The sequence below is a fragment of the Erigeron canadensis genome, chromosome 5 (assembly GCF_010389155.1).
Source record: "Erigeron canadensis isolate Cc75 chromosome 5, C_canadensis_v1, whole genome shotgun sequence".
NCBI classification, from domain to species: domain Eukaryota; kingdom Viridiplantae; phylum Streptophyta; class Magnoliopsida; order Asterales; family Asteraceae; genus Erigeron; species Erigeron canadensis.
Genome location: NC_057765.1, coordinates 5,945,334 through 5,959,388, shown reverse-complemented (window position 1 = coordinate 5,959,388; position 14,055 = coordinate 5,945,334). Strand labels below are relative to the sequence as shown.

The 14,055-nt window shown below is 34.5% G+C and overlaps 1 protein-coding gene across 1 annotated transcript; it reads left to right on the top strand.

Moving 5' to 3' along the window:
- The first annotated feature begins 3,621 nt into the window (after window positions 1–3,621).
- Window positions 3,622–13,827, top strand: LOC122601940 (FGGY carbohydrate kinase domain-containing protein-like). Its single transcript, XM_043774667.1, has 15 exons — window positions 3,622–3,799; window positions 5,764–5,843; window positions 6,087–6,204; window positions 6,625–6,803; window positions 7,637–7,719; window positions 8,096–8,277; window positions 8,723–8,784; window positions 9,292–9,394; window positions 9,639–9,770; window positions 9,931–10,050; window positions 10,522–10,642; window positions 11,114–11,270; window positions 11,940–12,012; window positions 12,294–12,421; window positions 13,273–13,827. The coding sequence occupies exons 1-15, from the start codon at window positions 3,697–3,699 to the stop codon at window positions 13,393–13,395; spliced, it is 1,764 nt and encodes a 587-aa protein (XP_043630602.1). The 5' UTR covers window positions 3,622–3,696; the 3' UTR covers window positions 13,396–13,827.
- The last annotated feature ends 228 nt before the right edge of the window (window positions 13,828–14,055 follow it).

The following is a 14,055-nucleotide window of genomic DNA, read 5'->3' as shown; positions in this document are numbered from 1 at the left end:
CTTTAGTCGACCGTATAAAGGACGAAATGTGACCATCATCTGTTAGATTAAAGGATGAAATGTGACCATTATCCGTTAAATTAAAGGACGAAAAGTGACCATATTCCGCGTATAAAGGACTACCAGTGTCATTTTGAAGTTTAAAAGATGAAACGTGATTTTTTGGTTAAACCACAAGGACGATTTGTGAAATTAACTCTACTTATATAGAAGCTTGTAAAGGGAAAAAAAAGGTTTTAAATTAGGTCATGGAATTAAAGTCATGCACTGTGCAGGTTCAAGGTAGCAGTGCGAATGTTAGATAGTTCAAATCTTAAGATCCGAATCAAGGTAAAACCTCAAGTTTTACTGTCGGGTGACAACTATGGTGTTTATCTAGTCTTCAAATTTGGTGAACCAAAAAAACGTCTAGCTAAACGAACGTATGTGAACCTAAAGTACAAGAGGGGGAGTGATAAGTTACATGTGGATTTCGCCACGTGGAGAGAAGACGGTTGGATGATGATTGAATTGGGCAAAATCTTAGATTACAAGGAAGACACTGACTTTGAGGTATTTTTGGAAAGTTTTTCGCGAGGGTATTGTGGAAGAATTGTCTATATTGAAGGCATTGAGTTTCGGACCATAGACAATGCAAGTTTTCTGTTTCCTTATGTCGTAGATTAAGGGTGTAGATAAATCGGATACGTTTTCATGCTCTACATTACAAGTAAATAACAGTGTAAACTTTATTCAGGTATACGAACAAGATGGGTCTAAAGAAATCGAGAAACTAAATAAAAACCAACAAGTCTTGAAATCATGTTTAAACAGTGATAAGGTGCAACAATATCCAGTTGATTCTAAGGAAATATTGAAGTGCCATGGACATGAGAAAAAGGTAGAAAATATCCTTTTCTGATATCTAACTAAATATATTTATAGAGAATAAGTAACTTATTCTTTGTGTTTTTGGTGATCATTTATCTCAACTTTGGTGAATAGGGGTTTTTGCTAAAACAAGTTCAGAATGAAAAGATTTGTTTCACTCTTATAGAAATAACCGTTCCATACGATTATTCAAAGGTGAAGCATTCAAAAGTGAAGCATTTTCGGTCTAGATATTCAGCCAAGTTGTCTTTTGCTTTAAAAGCAAAGCCTTTACAATTGAAGTATTTAGCTGAGCCGAGGTTGGTATTTGAAAACAACTCATTACATCTTTCTCTGTTTAAATGATGGACTTTTCCTTGTACATTTCTCAGCTATGCAAAATGGATAAAGTTTTGCAATAAAATACTTTGATACTATCTCATAATTGAATTTCTTATAGTGTTGTAGATAAAACTAAATTGAAACAACAGAATCAGCAGAGCATATATACTGTATTAATGATACATCATTTCTTTTCTCTGTCTTTGTCATTGTTACTTTACTTGGTCTTCAAGGATTATATATTCACATGATATAGTGTACATGCAGATTTCAAGGGGGAATTGAGCTTCTTAAGCAACAAGTATTTGGGATTAAGGGCAAGATTGAAAGTCAAACGTTGTCACCGGATACAGATTACATGTGTTACCTTGTATATAAGCTTTCAGATCACTGTCAAGGGATGCATTGTCCGGTGAAAGTAAGAAATGGTTTACATTGGGATAAGAAAGAGATTGGTCTTATTTGTTTTAGAACCCCAAGCCCTTGGAATTTACCGGATACTAATGGGGCTCCAAAAGAGAGGGGTGATGGATGGATGGAGGTTCTCATGTGGAAATTCAATTCAAATTCTGATCTCAGAAATGATCATATTCATATGAATTTGAAATTCATAACTTATGAAGGAACTATGTCCGGCCTTATTATATGTGGCCTTGAGATTCGACCAGGGTAAAGGTTAATTCATAATACTAAGTTTTTACTTTCGGGTTTTTATGTTGGTATGTCGCATCGTAATTGTTGAAAATTTGTTACCATGAAAAGGCTTATTTTCTTTGTCGCAATGTGGAATAGTAATGAATCTCTCACTTTATTTATTGTTAACTAAATAGGTTTGGCATAAATCTGGTACCAAAGCTATGAGCTCTGAATCCCTATACGCCTATAGGAGTTGTTTCATAAATCTATTGTTTAGCTAATATTCTAGATGGAAAAGGTTTTAGTTGGGAACTTGGGGGTGGATGGTGGTTAGTGGTTAAGTATTACAAAAGGTTTCAGAACGAAACAAGATGTTGTTTTACATATGGAAGAATAAAAGGTTCTTAAGAGGTTTGTGGCTCCGAATAAAAACAAAGGACTGAAACTCTTGAAACTTCGACCGAATAAGGCTTAAGAGAAAATTTATAGAAAACATGGAAAAACAAATGAGGCCTTACTCGAGTAAATATCAAATTGGGAAAATAGAGTGAATGTCAAATAAAAACATTGGTGTAGATAAAATAGACATCTTCTAAAACATATGGAAGAACAAGAGATTCTTAAGAGGTTTGTGGCTCTGAATAAGAAACGAATGAAACTTTTGAAACTTCTGACCGAATAAGACTTAGGAGAAAATACAAAGAAAATATAGAAAAACAAATGAGGTTTTACTCGAGTGAATATCAATTTCAGAAAGAAAGAGTGAATGTTAAATAAAAGTTTTGGTATTAGATAAAATATACATTTTTAAAATTGAAATTAAAATTACACGTTATTAGTCTTTAACTCTTAAGTCTTAGCTATCTCGAACATATTTGGCTAATAGATTTTTAAAAGCTCATTTTTTGATTTTATATAGTATTATCATATTAAAATTTTAATTTTAATGTAACTAGTTTCATTTATATTTAAAAAATAAAAACTCTAAAATAAAATGTTATAAATAATTTTTCAAAAGCTTTTTATTTAGATTGAATCTTTTAATTTTTAAAATTATACAAATGTAAAATTTCAAATACAGACACCATACCAGATATATGTAAAAAGTAAAAGTTATAAACATCAATGCTTAAAAGTATGGATTAAGATTCTCTAAGAGTGTATTCTTGAGTTTTTTTTTAAAGAAAATAAAGGGGAAGATTGGATAGGGGAAGAAAGGATTGAAGATTAGATTTATAAAAGTCATTCTTGAGTTTGAAAGGAAAGTGAAAGAAAAATAATCGGAACAATCGCCGAAAACCTGCAACCACCCCGAAAACTTGCAACCACCGCCGGAAACCACTCTTTCCACCTGCAACCACCCCTTCCACGCAACCACCACCGGAAACCTGCAACAACCACCGGAAACCTGCAACCACCGCCTGCAACCACCCCTGCAACGCAACCACCACCGGAAACCTGCAACTACCACTTCCACGAGTTTCCTTCCAAATCAAGCCAAAATGGCCAGAAAACTTTTAGGGGGAAAAACCTTAATTTTTCCTTCTCTTCACTTTCTTTTCTTTTGGAAAAAAAACTCAAGAATACATAAATGTGATTTTTTTTATCTTTCCCTTTGTTTTCTGTTAAAAAAAAAAACTAAAGAATGCAGCCTAAAATTAATCCAACTTCATAGGTGATGGGTTAAGATTAAAAGTTACCATTGGATTTAATCCAACCAACTTCAATCCTAATCCAAGAGTATACTACACTAATATAGAAACAGACCCCACGTTAGTCGTTCACCCACTTCACTTTCTAGTACCTCACTTTCCCATTTCACCTGCCATTTTAACTACGACGATCAGCCAGCAATCACTTTGTTCCGACATGACGACTACCACCGCCACCCTGTCTTCCCCTTCTTCTTCGTCTGTTCCTCGTCGTTCTGTCTTCCTCGGTGTCGATGTCGGTACCGGCAGCGCGCGCGCAGGTCTCTCTATCCCTTTCTCTCTTATATTTATCAGAATTAATTATTGTTAAAAAACACTCATTTGTCATCATTATTCTTTATAGTATTCTGATATATATATATATAGGTATTATTATAGATGTGAGTTATTATGCTAGTGAGAAGTATGCGAAACAACGATATACAAATTTATCATTACTACTAAGGATTTTTTCAGTCAAACACTTCTTTTCCTATCAACACTAGTTACTATTAACATGCCACTTAATTAGTCTTGACATACATTTTATAGAGACTGTGATACAACTTACCATTCTGGGCGGAGCCATGACGGGTAAGGGCGATTCTCGTCAGGTAGATTACCCCATCACCGATCACCCCCACCAACTACCCTCTATTAATACCCCTAAGGGCGTAGCCTGATACGAATCATAGTTTCCATTGGCAGGTGGTGGTGGCTGGGAAGAAGGCCGGTGGTAGGGAAGAATGAGAACTAGTAAAAGGTGAAAATTAAGCACTTCGTACCATAACCTTCCCTTATTAGTATATATAGGGGTGATCAAAATGCGGGCCGACTCGTTAAATTCGTTGAACCAGCCCGGGAACGTAACCTGGTATAATGTGGTCCGGTCTACGTGCTTGATTTTCATGAAAATGCGGTCCACGGGCCGATCCCACCTCAACCCGGTGAAAAAACCCTTACATGCTAATATTTTAATATTTTGAATAAATGATTGGTCCCTATGTTTTTATGTATTAAAATATAGTATGTGAAGGGTTTTTCACCTAATTTGGGTGTGAAACAGCCTCATATTCACATTCTCCATATATATATATATATATATGTATATATAATATGTTGATAAAAGGTAATAAGCCTTCTGGTGCTTTCACGCCACAAGAGAGAAGGGAGGAGGGGTTCGACGTGAAAGCTTCCACAACGTCGGATGTCACACTATCAAGCGTCGTAGTGGCTTCAATGTAGTTTTTACTAAATTTTATGTATGAGACATTTTTTAGTTTTAGATTAGTAAATATCGGTGGGTAAAAGGTGGTTCAATGTGGTGTTGATGTGTTAAAGAGTAAAGTCAGGTGCATCAATGAAGTTGTTTTGGGCGGGGACACGTCCTTACTACACTTCTTGCATTGACGTTTTTGCACTGGAACCAACCCTGAATACATATTACATAGCTTATATACTAGGGATGTGTATATGTATCTAATTGTGTCTACTGTTGATTAGAGAAATTATGCACCAACTGCAACTCTTAAAAGCGTCATATTCATCTAATTTATTTATATAATCATTCTCAATTCAGCAATTAACGAGCCTTTGCCTTGTGGTTTTAGATGTAGGTTCAAGTCCCATTTGAGACAATCTGTGGAAATGGTAGGCTGTTAACATTGCAAGTCTTTGCCTCCACAAAAATAAATCTCTTTTAAAAAAATGTCGATAGATTAATTGTTTCATTCCTACATTTAACGACTTGTATATCTATATCATGTTACGCTGTAATGCCATTATTTTATATGGAGTTGCTAGATTTTATTTAGTTATATGTCGTTTTGAAAGCACACAACTATGTAGTGAATGAACTATGTAAAGGCGTCTTATCATATTCTATTTACTCAATTGTTGTTTTTATCTATTTACTCATATCAACCTTATATTTTGGTTTTATTTAGTCATATACTTTTAATTGAGGGAAGCCATACTTTTGTAAATCTTTTTTTTGGTATTATTCCAAAAATCCTGCAATTAATTATGATCAATTGTCTATACTGGCAAAAAAAAGAAAAAAAAATTAAAATCAAAGTTCATACGAATGCATGGAAGTTCAGTAGGATTAAAAAATCACCATAAATTAAAGTTTTGCATACTTTTAGAAAAGAACATGGGGCATTTTATCCCTTGGAATTGGAAAAGAACTCTATAACTTTGTTATGTGTTTCAGTCAGTCTTTATAGCTTACCGGGTATTTCAGGCCTTTTTGATGAGATTGGAAAACTTCTGGGTTCTGCTAGCAGTCCGATACAAATTTGGAAAGAAGGCGATTGTGTTGAGGTAAGAAAAAATGGTTTCGTTGGTAGTATGTTTAATCTTTGAATATTTTGTGTACGAAATAAATATTAAGTAGAATAGATTGTACTTTACTCTCACATGTTACCCTTAATTTTTTCTGTCCACAATCATAAAAAATATAGACTGAACTTGTTGAAAATGTTACATATGAGTAATATTTGACTTTTAATTTGCGCATATTGCAAAATAGCAAGTAAATAAATATTTGTTCTTTTGCAAATCCAGCAATCTTCAACTGATATTTGGCTTGCGATCTGCACTGCCGTTAAAAGAGCTTTATCTATTTCTGACATTGCTGGTGAACAAGTAACTGGGATGGGTTTTGCGGCTACATGTTCTCTTGGTTAGTTCACATTCAGCTCTAGAAGTGGCAATTCTGACCCATTTACATAGTTATATACATATTTTGTTTATCTTTAGCGGGTCAAACTGGTTTTATAAAAAAAATTAACTTAGAAGAAAATGGGTTTAACTCATCTTAAGTCTCCCAAAGTGTAGTTATAATGCATGGAACCGCCAAAACATTTTAGAATTTGGTTATTTATTAATAATATATAATACTTCTAATTAAATTTGACACTATAGTAATTCTTAAATTTAAAGATTTTGGACTAAAAGTGCTTCAGGGTCAACCCAAATCATACAACCTACCATATTCCTGTTCAACCTGTTACCCAACCTACACAACCTGCCCATGTTTACGCCTCTACTAGTTAGTAGTTACTCAGGTCGGATTCTAATATGGCTTGCTATCGCTATGCAGTTGCTGTGGATTCTGAAGGTCAACCTGTGTCAGTATCCTGGAGTGGTGATACTAGGAGAAATGTGATAGTATGGATGGACCACAGAGCGGTAAAGCAAGCTGAAAGAATAAATTCCTGCAATTCACCTGTATTGCAACATTATGGTGGTTCAATTTCTCCTGAAATGAAGCCACCAAAGGTATTTAAGTAGATAATGACAGATATTTGCTTTCACATTTGAAGTAAGATAAAAAGAAGTATTTGTTCCTTTATGTCTTATGTAATTCCTTAAAATTGGATCAGTTAGTTTTGTATATTGGAGATGCACTTTAGTGGAAACATGGAACATTATTTTTCTTGTACCTACTCTTCTGTTTTCTAAGAAATTTCGTATACTTAGCAAGCAATTTATCTCGTCCATAACTCAAGGAGTGTGTGTGTGAGAGAGAGAGAGATAGAGAGAGAGAGAGGAATCTTTTGAAAGTGATCATGTGATATTAGTTACGGTTAGGTAATCTGTTTGTATTTATGTTGTTTTTGTTTGTTTGTATTTATTGTTGTTTTAAGCTGTATGCTACGATCCCACGTCGGCCAAATATTGAATTGTTGGTGATCTATAGGCCTAGGTGTCCCCTCATTCTTTGAGCTAGCTTTTTGAGGTGAGTTTTACACCTAGCTTATGCCTTGATACGAGCCTATTATGACATGGGTTTGGATCACTGTAATAATCGGATAAGCCAGTCGTTATAGTGTTTTTGGCAAGTTATGAGATAAAAATACTACACAAGATATTTATTTATATAGAAGAGGCATATTGTGAAATAGCTTAGTTCATTTTATACGTATTTAATCAGTTTTGTGCAGCATGCATGGAACAAATGATCCAAAACAGTGATAATCAGATACATATACTAATATACATTTAATTGCTCAAAATTTAACAGTCACCAACTTTCCATCCATGCATCCCTTCGCTTCTATTTTGTTTTGCAACATTTTTGTTGATGATGGATATTATTACTGCTATCATAGCTATTGTGGGTGAAAGAGAATTTACCAGAATCTTGGTCAATGACGTGGAGGTGGATGGACTTGAGTGATTGGTTGTCATACAGGTAAACTGCATACCCTTTTTTGTTGCTAATTCAATTTATCCCTCTTTTTGTCACGTACACGAAGTATTTAAAATTTCTATTATTAAATTATACGACTTCATTCCAAGTTTTAGTGGGGTATTGTTGTCTTTTCACTTTGGTAATTATGTATTCTCTTGCCCTCATGGTAGTTTTAATGGTTTGGTATAATTCATAAGCAGCTCGCGTCTCTTAGAATTAGAGTAGAATGCAAAAATTGAGGAATAAGCTACTGTGTGTATGTTTAGTTTCTAAAATCAGTAGTTATTATATTAAAATTTTTTGCTCTCTGTCAATTCATCTTTTTGTTCTTTATCAGAAATTGTAACATTCTTTTTGGCCTCCATAATCTTTCTAGAGCAACAGGAGATGATACTCGCAGTTTGCAAATGTTTTGCAAATGGACATATCTGGGTCATGCACAGATGCAGCACATTGATGAGAACAGCTCCGGAGACATGGAAACCCATCGCTGGGATGATGGCTTTTGGGAAGAGATTGGTCTTCGTGACCTTGTGGATGGGCATCATTCCAAAATAGGTATGCTTGTTTTTACAGCAGTGGTGGCTCCTTTAACCTGTATATATACTGGAGTGAGTGGGTAAAGTTGTGCTAAAAGTCATCCAAAATGTCTTATTATGCATTAGACCTTCAAGTATTAGTGTGAAATATATGTTAATATATAGTTTTGTTATATTGGAAAGTTTCAAGTATTAGTGTGAAATATATGTTAATATATAGTTTTGTAGTTATTTTAACAGATAGGAGGAACACGTTTTTTGTTACTTGCATGTACCACCTTTAACTTGCATCTATGTCTCCATCACCTATTTAATATTTGATGGACTTGAGAAACGAATTCAAGCAACCATGTAATATTTATCTGTTTGTAAACTACATCGGCTTAAACAGCTAGATTGTTAATTCTTTCTTCTTTGTCCAATTTCTCGATCGAAATGCTCATTTTGTTTTCTTTGAGTTACAGGAAGAAGTGTTGCTTTCGCTGGTCATTCCCTTGGCAATGGTCTGAGCCCCGATGCTGCAAAGGCAAGAAATTTTTCCATGGAGAATTCACATTGATTTCTGGTGGCGTTCCATTGAGGTTAATTAATTAAGAAAACAAAATCATGTAATTTTGAGATTATGAACGTTCTTTTCCTGACTACATTGGAATTTGATAATTATTATACATGCTTTTCCACGCCTAAGAGTCGGAAAATAGGTTGTGGTCATATTTTATGAATGTTTTAAAACGGGTTGGGCTAGCGCTCAATGTTGTTTAAATATATTTAAATAAGTAATTTTAAAAAAACGTTGAATATGATTACAAAATTAGTTTATCTCCGTGATATTCTATCTTTTTTCAAAGAATATGATATAAGAGGCTTTGCACACAAGAAAAAAAACTCTGCCAACATTTGACTTGTCTCCTTTCTATAATATTTTTTTTTATGTTCATGGGCTTGACTTATTAGGGTGCAAACAAAATTCATGTTACATGGGTTAGAGTGCCACCACTATAAATTATACTCATTAATAGACTTAAATTTTCAGGAATTGGGTCTTCTAGCAGGAACCCCAGTAGGAACATCACTGATTGATGCTCATGCTGGTGGTGTTGGAGTTATGGAAAGTGTGCCCGACTCCAAAGCTAATGGTTATTCTTCAGTTACCTTATTATCTCGTTCCCGTTCTTTCGGAAGTACAATTTATCAACATATAAATTGGATGACTTTCAACTTCTTTGTCTTGTGTGTCCCTTTTGTCCCGTCCCTTTTTGCTACATGTTGTGATTTGACCCATTTTAGATAGAATGCATCCCAATTTATGTAGGTGAATGGTCAAAATTTACCTTTTGAAATATTTTATTGATTTGTCTTGATTAGTATGTTACTTGCCAGAATCTGATGATGATGATGATGATGATGCCATATGCCGACGTATGGTGCTGGTATGTGGAACATCCACCTGTCATATGGCTATTTCAAAGAGCAAATTGTTTATCCCAGGTGTTTGGGGACCATTCTGGTCAGGTACACATTTGACCCGTGACAGGAGAGTTCAGTATACGTAGTTTTCTTATCTTTCCTCCCTGTTAATGTGAAATTAATATTGACCTTTATTCCATCTGCTTTTAGCACGGTGAGATTATTTAATCTCTTGTCTCACTCTAATTTTTTTCAATACATGTAGCGATGGTTCCTGAGTATTGGCTTACAATAGCAGGCCAAAGTGCGACTGGTTCTCTATTGGACTACATAGTTGATAATCATGTTGCATCCTCACATTTGGCGAACCGTGCTGCTTCCGAAAGTAAGAGTTGATTGAGTATTCTGAAACTGTCATTTTATTTGCAACATATTCCAGTGACACTCATTTAAGCAGCATCTAAATGATGACTAAAAAAAGGATTTGAAGAAAGAAATGTAAGCTTTCTGGCGAGCGCTTTTCAACTTATAAAAAACAAGACGCTAAAGCAATGTGTAAATATTAATTAAAAAGTTGGTGAATCATATTGCTCATATAAATGGGACCAGTGTAATTTGAAAGGGTGGGAGTATTTTTTTCAAAAGGGTGGGTGTATTTGTATTAATTATTTTTAAAGTCCTTTATTTTTCTTAGAAAAGCTACTTTATGCTTAGGTGGTCCTAAATTCATGTAAACGTTCCAGTATTTTTTTCAAAAGGGTGGGTGTATTTGTATTAATTATTTTTAAAGTCCTTTATTTTTCTTAGAAAAGCTACTTTATGCTTAGGTGGTCCTAAATTCATGTAAACGTTCCAGATATTTCTCTGTTTCAAATGTTGAACGACCTAGTAGCACAAATGATGCGTGACATGGAGACTCCATTTGTTGCTGCTTTAACTGCTGATCTACATATACTTCCTGATTTCCACGGTAACAGGTAAATGTGGTAATGAAGCGTATATCTGGAGGTGGCAAAATGGATGGGTCAGGAGGATTGGATAGCTGGTCAAATGGGTCAGGATGGGTTTCGGCTGATCTAATCACTTCCTGTGCAAGCTTTAAGTTTTATTATATTAATGGGTTTGCCATATGGATTCATGTTACATTATTTTCATATACGGTTGGGAAGACTAGAACACTTTCTGCACAGGTGCATAATTTTATTTGTACTTATTTTGTCTTATGAATGGAAAAATCATTTTAAACATAACCTAGTTTTTGAGTAAAATGATTTAGGAGGTTTTATGACACGCATCTGAAACTTTTTAATCATCTCAATTCAAGACAATGTTTTAAAATTTGTTTGACCCACTGAGGTAAGTATTACCGTTATAAATGGGTCTGAATTGTCACCTCTACATATTTCTTTCGTTAGTCGAGTTGGCTAAGCTTTAAACTTTTTTCCTAGATCTCCTATTGCTGACCCAAATGCAAAAGGAATGATCTGTGGCTTAAGTCTTGATACAAGTGACAGACAGTTGGCTCTTCAATACTATGCTACTGTACAGGGCCTTGCATATGGTACACGTCATATCATAGAGCATTGCAATGAGCACGGACACAAAGTAAGAGTTATTTCAGTATCAGTATAAGTTGATATAAAATTAGATGATATTAGTGACAGCAATTTTGGTCTCTCTCTTTTCGAATGCATCGATATGGATTATGAACCTTTTTAACCCCACTGATTTCAAACCGTTGTATTGTACAAAAATTTGACCCATTTAATATAAAGCATGCCTCAGATTGACCAATTGGTAACCAAATTGGTTGAGATGGCCACCTCTCCTCTACCATGGGCACACCGTAAAAGTGGATTAATGTGGCTTACAGCTTACTCCAGCCGAACACATTAGTATGTGTTCGTTTCTATTTTCTAAAGAGATGCTACATTAATGTGGGATTAGAGTTCACTATTGATTCATAGTTTCTAGTATATCCGTATGAACTTATTTCTTGTTTATGGGTGGTATGCTTTTTAGAAAAAAACACAAACGATTTTAGAAAAAACACAAACGTTTCAGGTTAGTACATGTGCACACATATCACATATGAAATTCACAAGTGCAAATTCCAAAAAAGGATATTAGCCATTAAAACTATCATGCAAACATGTATGCTGCACTGTTGTTTACATGACTGTGCTGGCAACATAGAGTGGAACAAAGTTGACTGGTCAAAATCTCTCCTTACACACTCTCTTACCCATCATTTTTTTTTTTGTGTGTAATCAGATTGATACATTGCTAGCCTCCGGTGGACTTTCAAAGAATGCATTGTTCATTCAAGAACATGCCGATATCATTGGTTTCTCTCTCTCTCTCTCTCTCTCTCTCTGTGTGTACATTGCACAGAATTCCATGCATACAAAGTAGATCTTTGAACCATTTATGTGAACATTGTTCAAATCGTGTTTTTTTAATCAACTGGTTAGATGACTGAAATTTGTAAAATAAAAGTGTACTTAAAGGAGTTAAAAGTCAAAGGAGTTTTAGGTCTCCCAATATGTTCTTAAATACGTGGAATTAGTATTTTGTCATTTAGTAGGCATATTATCGAGTTTTTATGTTATTTCCACGTTTATCCAGGTTGTCCGATAATTCTTCCACGGGAAAGTGAGTCGGTACTATTAGGTGCTGCTATTCTTGGTGCTGTTGCTGCAAAGAAATATTCTGGGATCAGGGGGGCCATGAAGGCACTTAATGCAGCTGGCCAGGTATTTAATAACGTCATTGGTTTCATTGGTACTATTATTAATTTTAGATGAATTTTGCTATGCACATTATTAAGACTTTGCTTATGCTGATCTTGATTATGCATAACTTGGTCCATTTATGCATTAGCTACTAAAGTAAATAGAATATTTGAACTTTTAGTACACCTGTTGTCCGGAACGCATTTTTATTCATTAAACAATCAAAATTAGGTTGTTGGCCTTGCTCCACCTACATCCTTAACATGTACATCATTGGTGGCGAGTGGGTGCTCTGGGTTGATCGGGTTATCTGATAACTTGGTTGGGTTGACCAGCAAGCAGTTTCATGTCCATCTTATAGAAAATTTTGTATATATTTGACGTGTTAAGTTGGGTTCCAGAAAAATTAATAAAATTTGATGAGCTGGCCAGCTGGATATGTTTCCAAAAGATATATAGTTTACAGAATGTACCCATTTTCTTAATACAATTTATAAGGTTTTATGCATTAACAAAACACTCTTTTGATTCCATTGACCCCTTGTTTATAAATAAATTAATGCATTATTTAAGTTTACAAAACTAATATTATTTTTTGAAATTAGTCTAAATCCCTGAACAGTTTCCTGAAGGTTTTATCTACAAACATAACTTTAGGTGATTTTCAACCTGGTTGACCGATTACCCTTCTAGCATAGTTTTTCACGGCACCTGTTTGTAATCAAGTACCACTGGTTTAAATTGCCACCTCTGGTGGCTCCCCTGTCCATTTTGCCATTTGTAATTGGAAGGTTATATGTATTGTGGGGCAAAACAAGAAGTTTGGAAAAGATAAAACTGAGTTTATCTAACCATCTCTTTTATATTTACAGGTCATTCATCCATCGGAAGATCCGAGAGTGAAGAAGTACCATGATGCGAAATACCAGATATTCAGGCAGCTTTACGAACAACAGCTCTCTCAACGTGCAATCATGGCTGATGCGTTGTCTTAGATTTTCTAAACACTAATCCTCGTAAATATGCATATGGAGAGAACTGTCATCGTAGACATAACAAGCAAGGCTAACTTGGGTCAGACTTACCTATACGTCTCCCTATTATTATTTATTAAGTACTATTGGTATTATTATTATTAGGAAACTAATATATTTTATGATACATTTATTATTATTTTTATTATTTAGTTAGCTTGACAACCAAGCTATAGGATTGGTATAAGGGAGATGATATGTGCGCCACCTGTTTTTGACCGTACACCACCAAATGTGTTTTAGAGTGTTGTACAGTACAACATTGTATAGCATGTTTGGTGGTGTCCGGTCAAAATTTAGTGGTGTACAGATCACTTCCCTTGGTATAAATATAATATTAGGGCTGTAATTATGAGGTGTAGATTATTATATAGAATTTTATTGTTATTGTTAGTCAATTTAGTTATTTACTTGTTATGGAATACCATCCTATCTTTCTTATGTGTGTGACCTTCGGAGAAAAACGAACTTGTAAAGGATGTCTAAGATGAGTAAGTTTTTAATTTTTAATTTTATTGGTATAATGTTTATTATGATGATGTAATGTTTTTATTTTATAAATGTATGTTTCATTTGGTAATAGTGTTTAATTATACGGAAAAAAGGGGAAAGTGATGAAAG

Excerpts from the sequence above, each read along its gene's own strand:
- LOC122601940 (XM_043774667.1), top strand. The coding sequence starts at position 3,697 with ATGACGACTACCACCGCCACCCTGTCTTCCCCTTCTTCTTCGTCTGTT. Across the intron at positions 8,785-9,291 it reads TGAGCCCCGATGCTGCAAAG|GAATTGGGTCTTCTAGCAGG; the intron begins GCAAGAAATTTT and ends TTAAATTTTCAG. Across the intron at positions 10,643-11,113 it reads CCTGATTTCCACGGTAACAG|ATCTCCTATTGCTGACCCAA; the intron begins GTAAATGTGGTA and ends CTTTTTTCCTAG.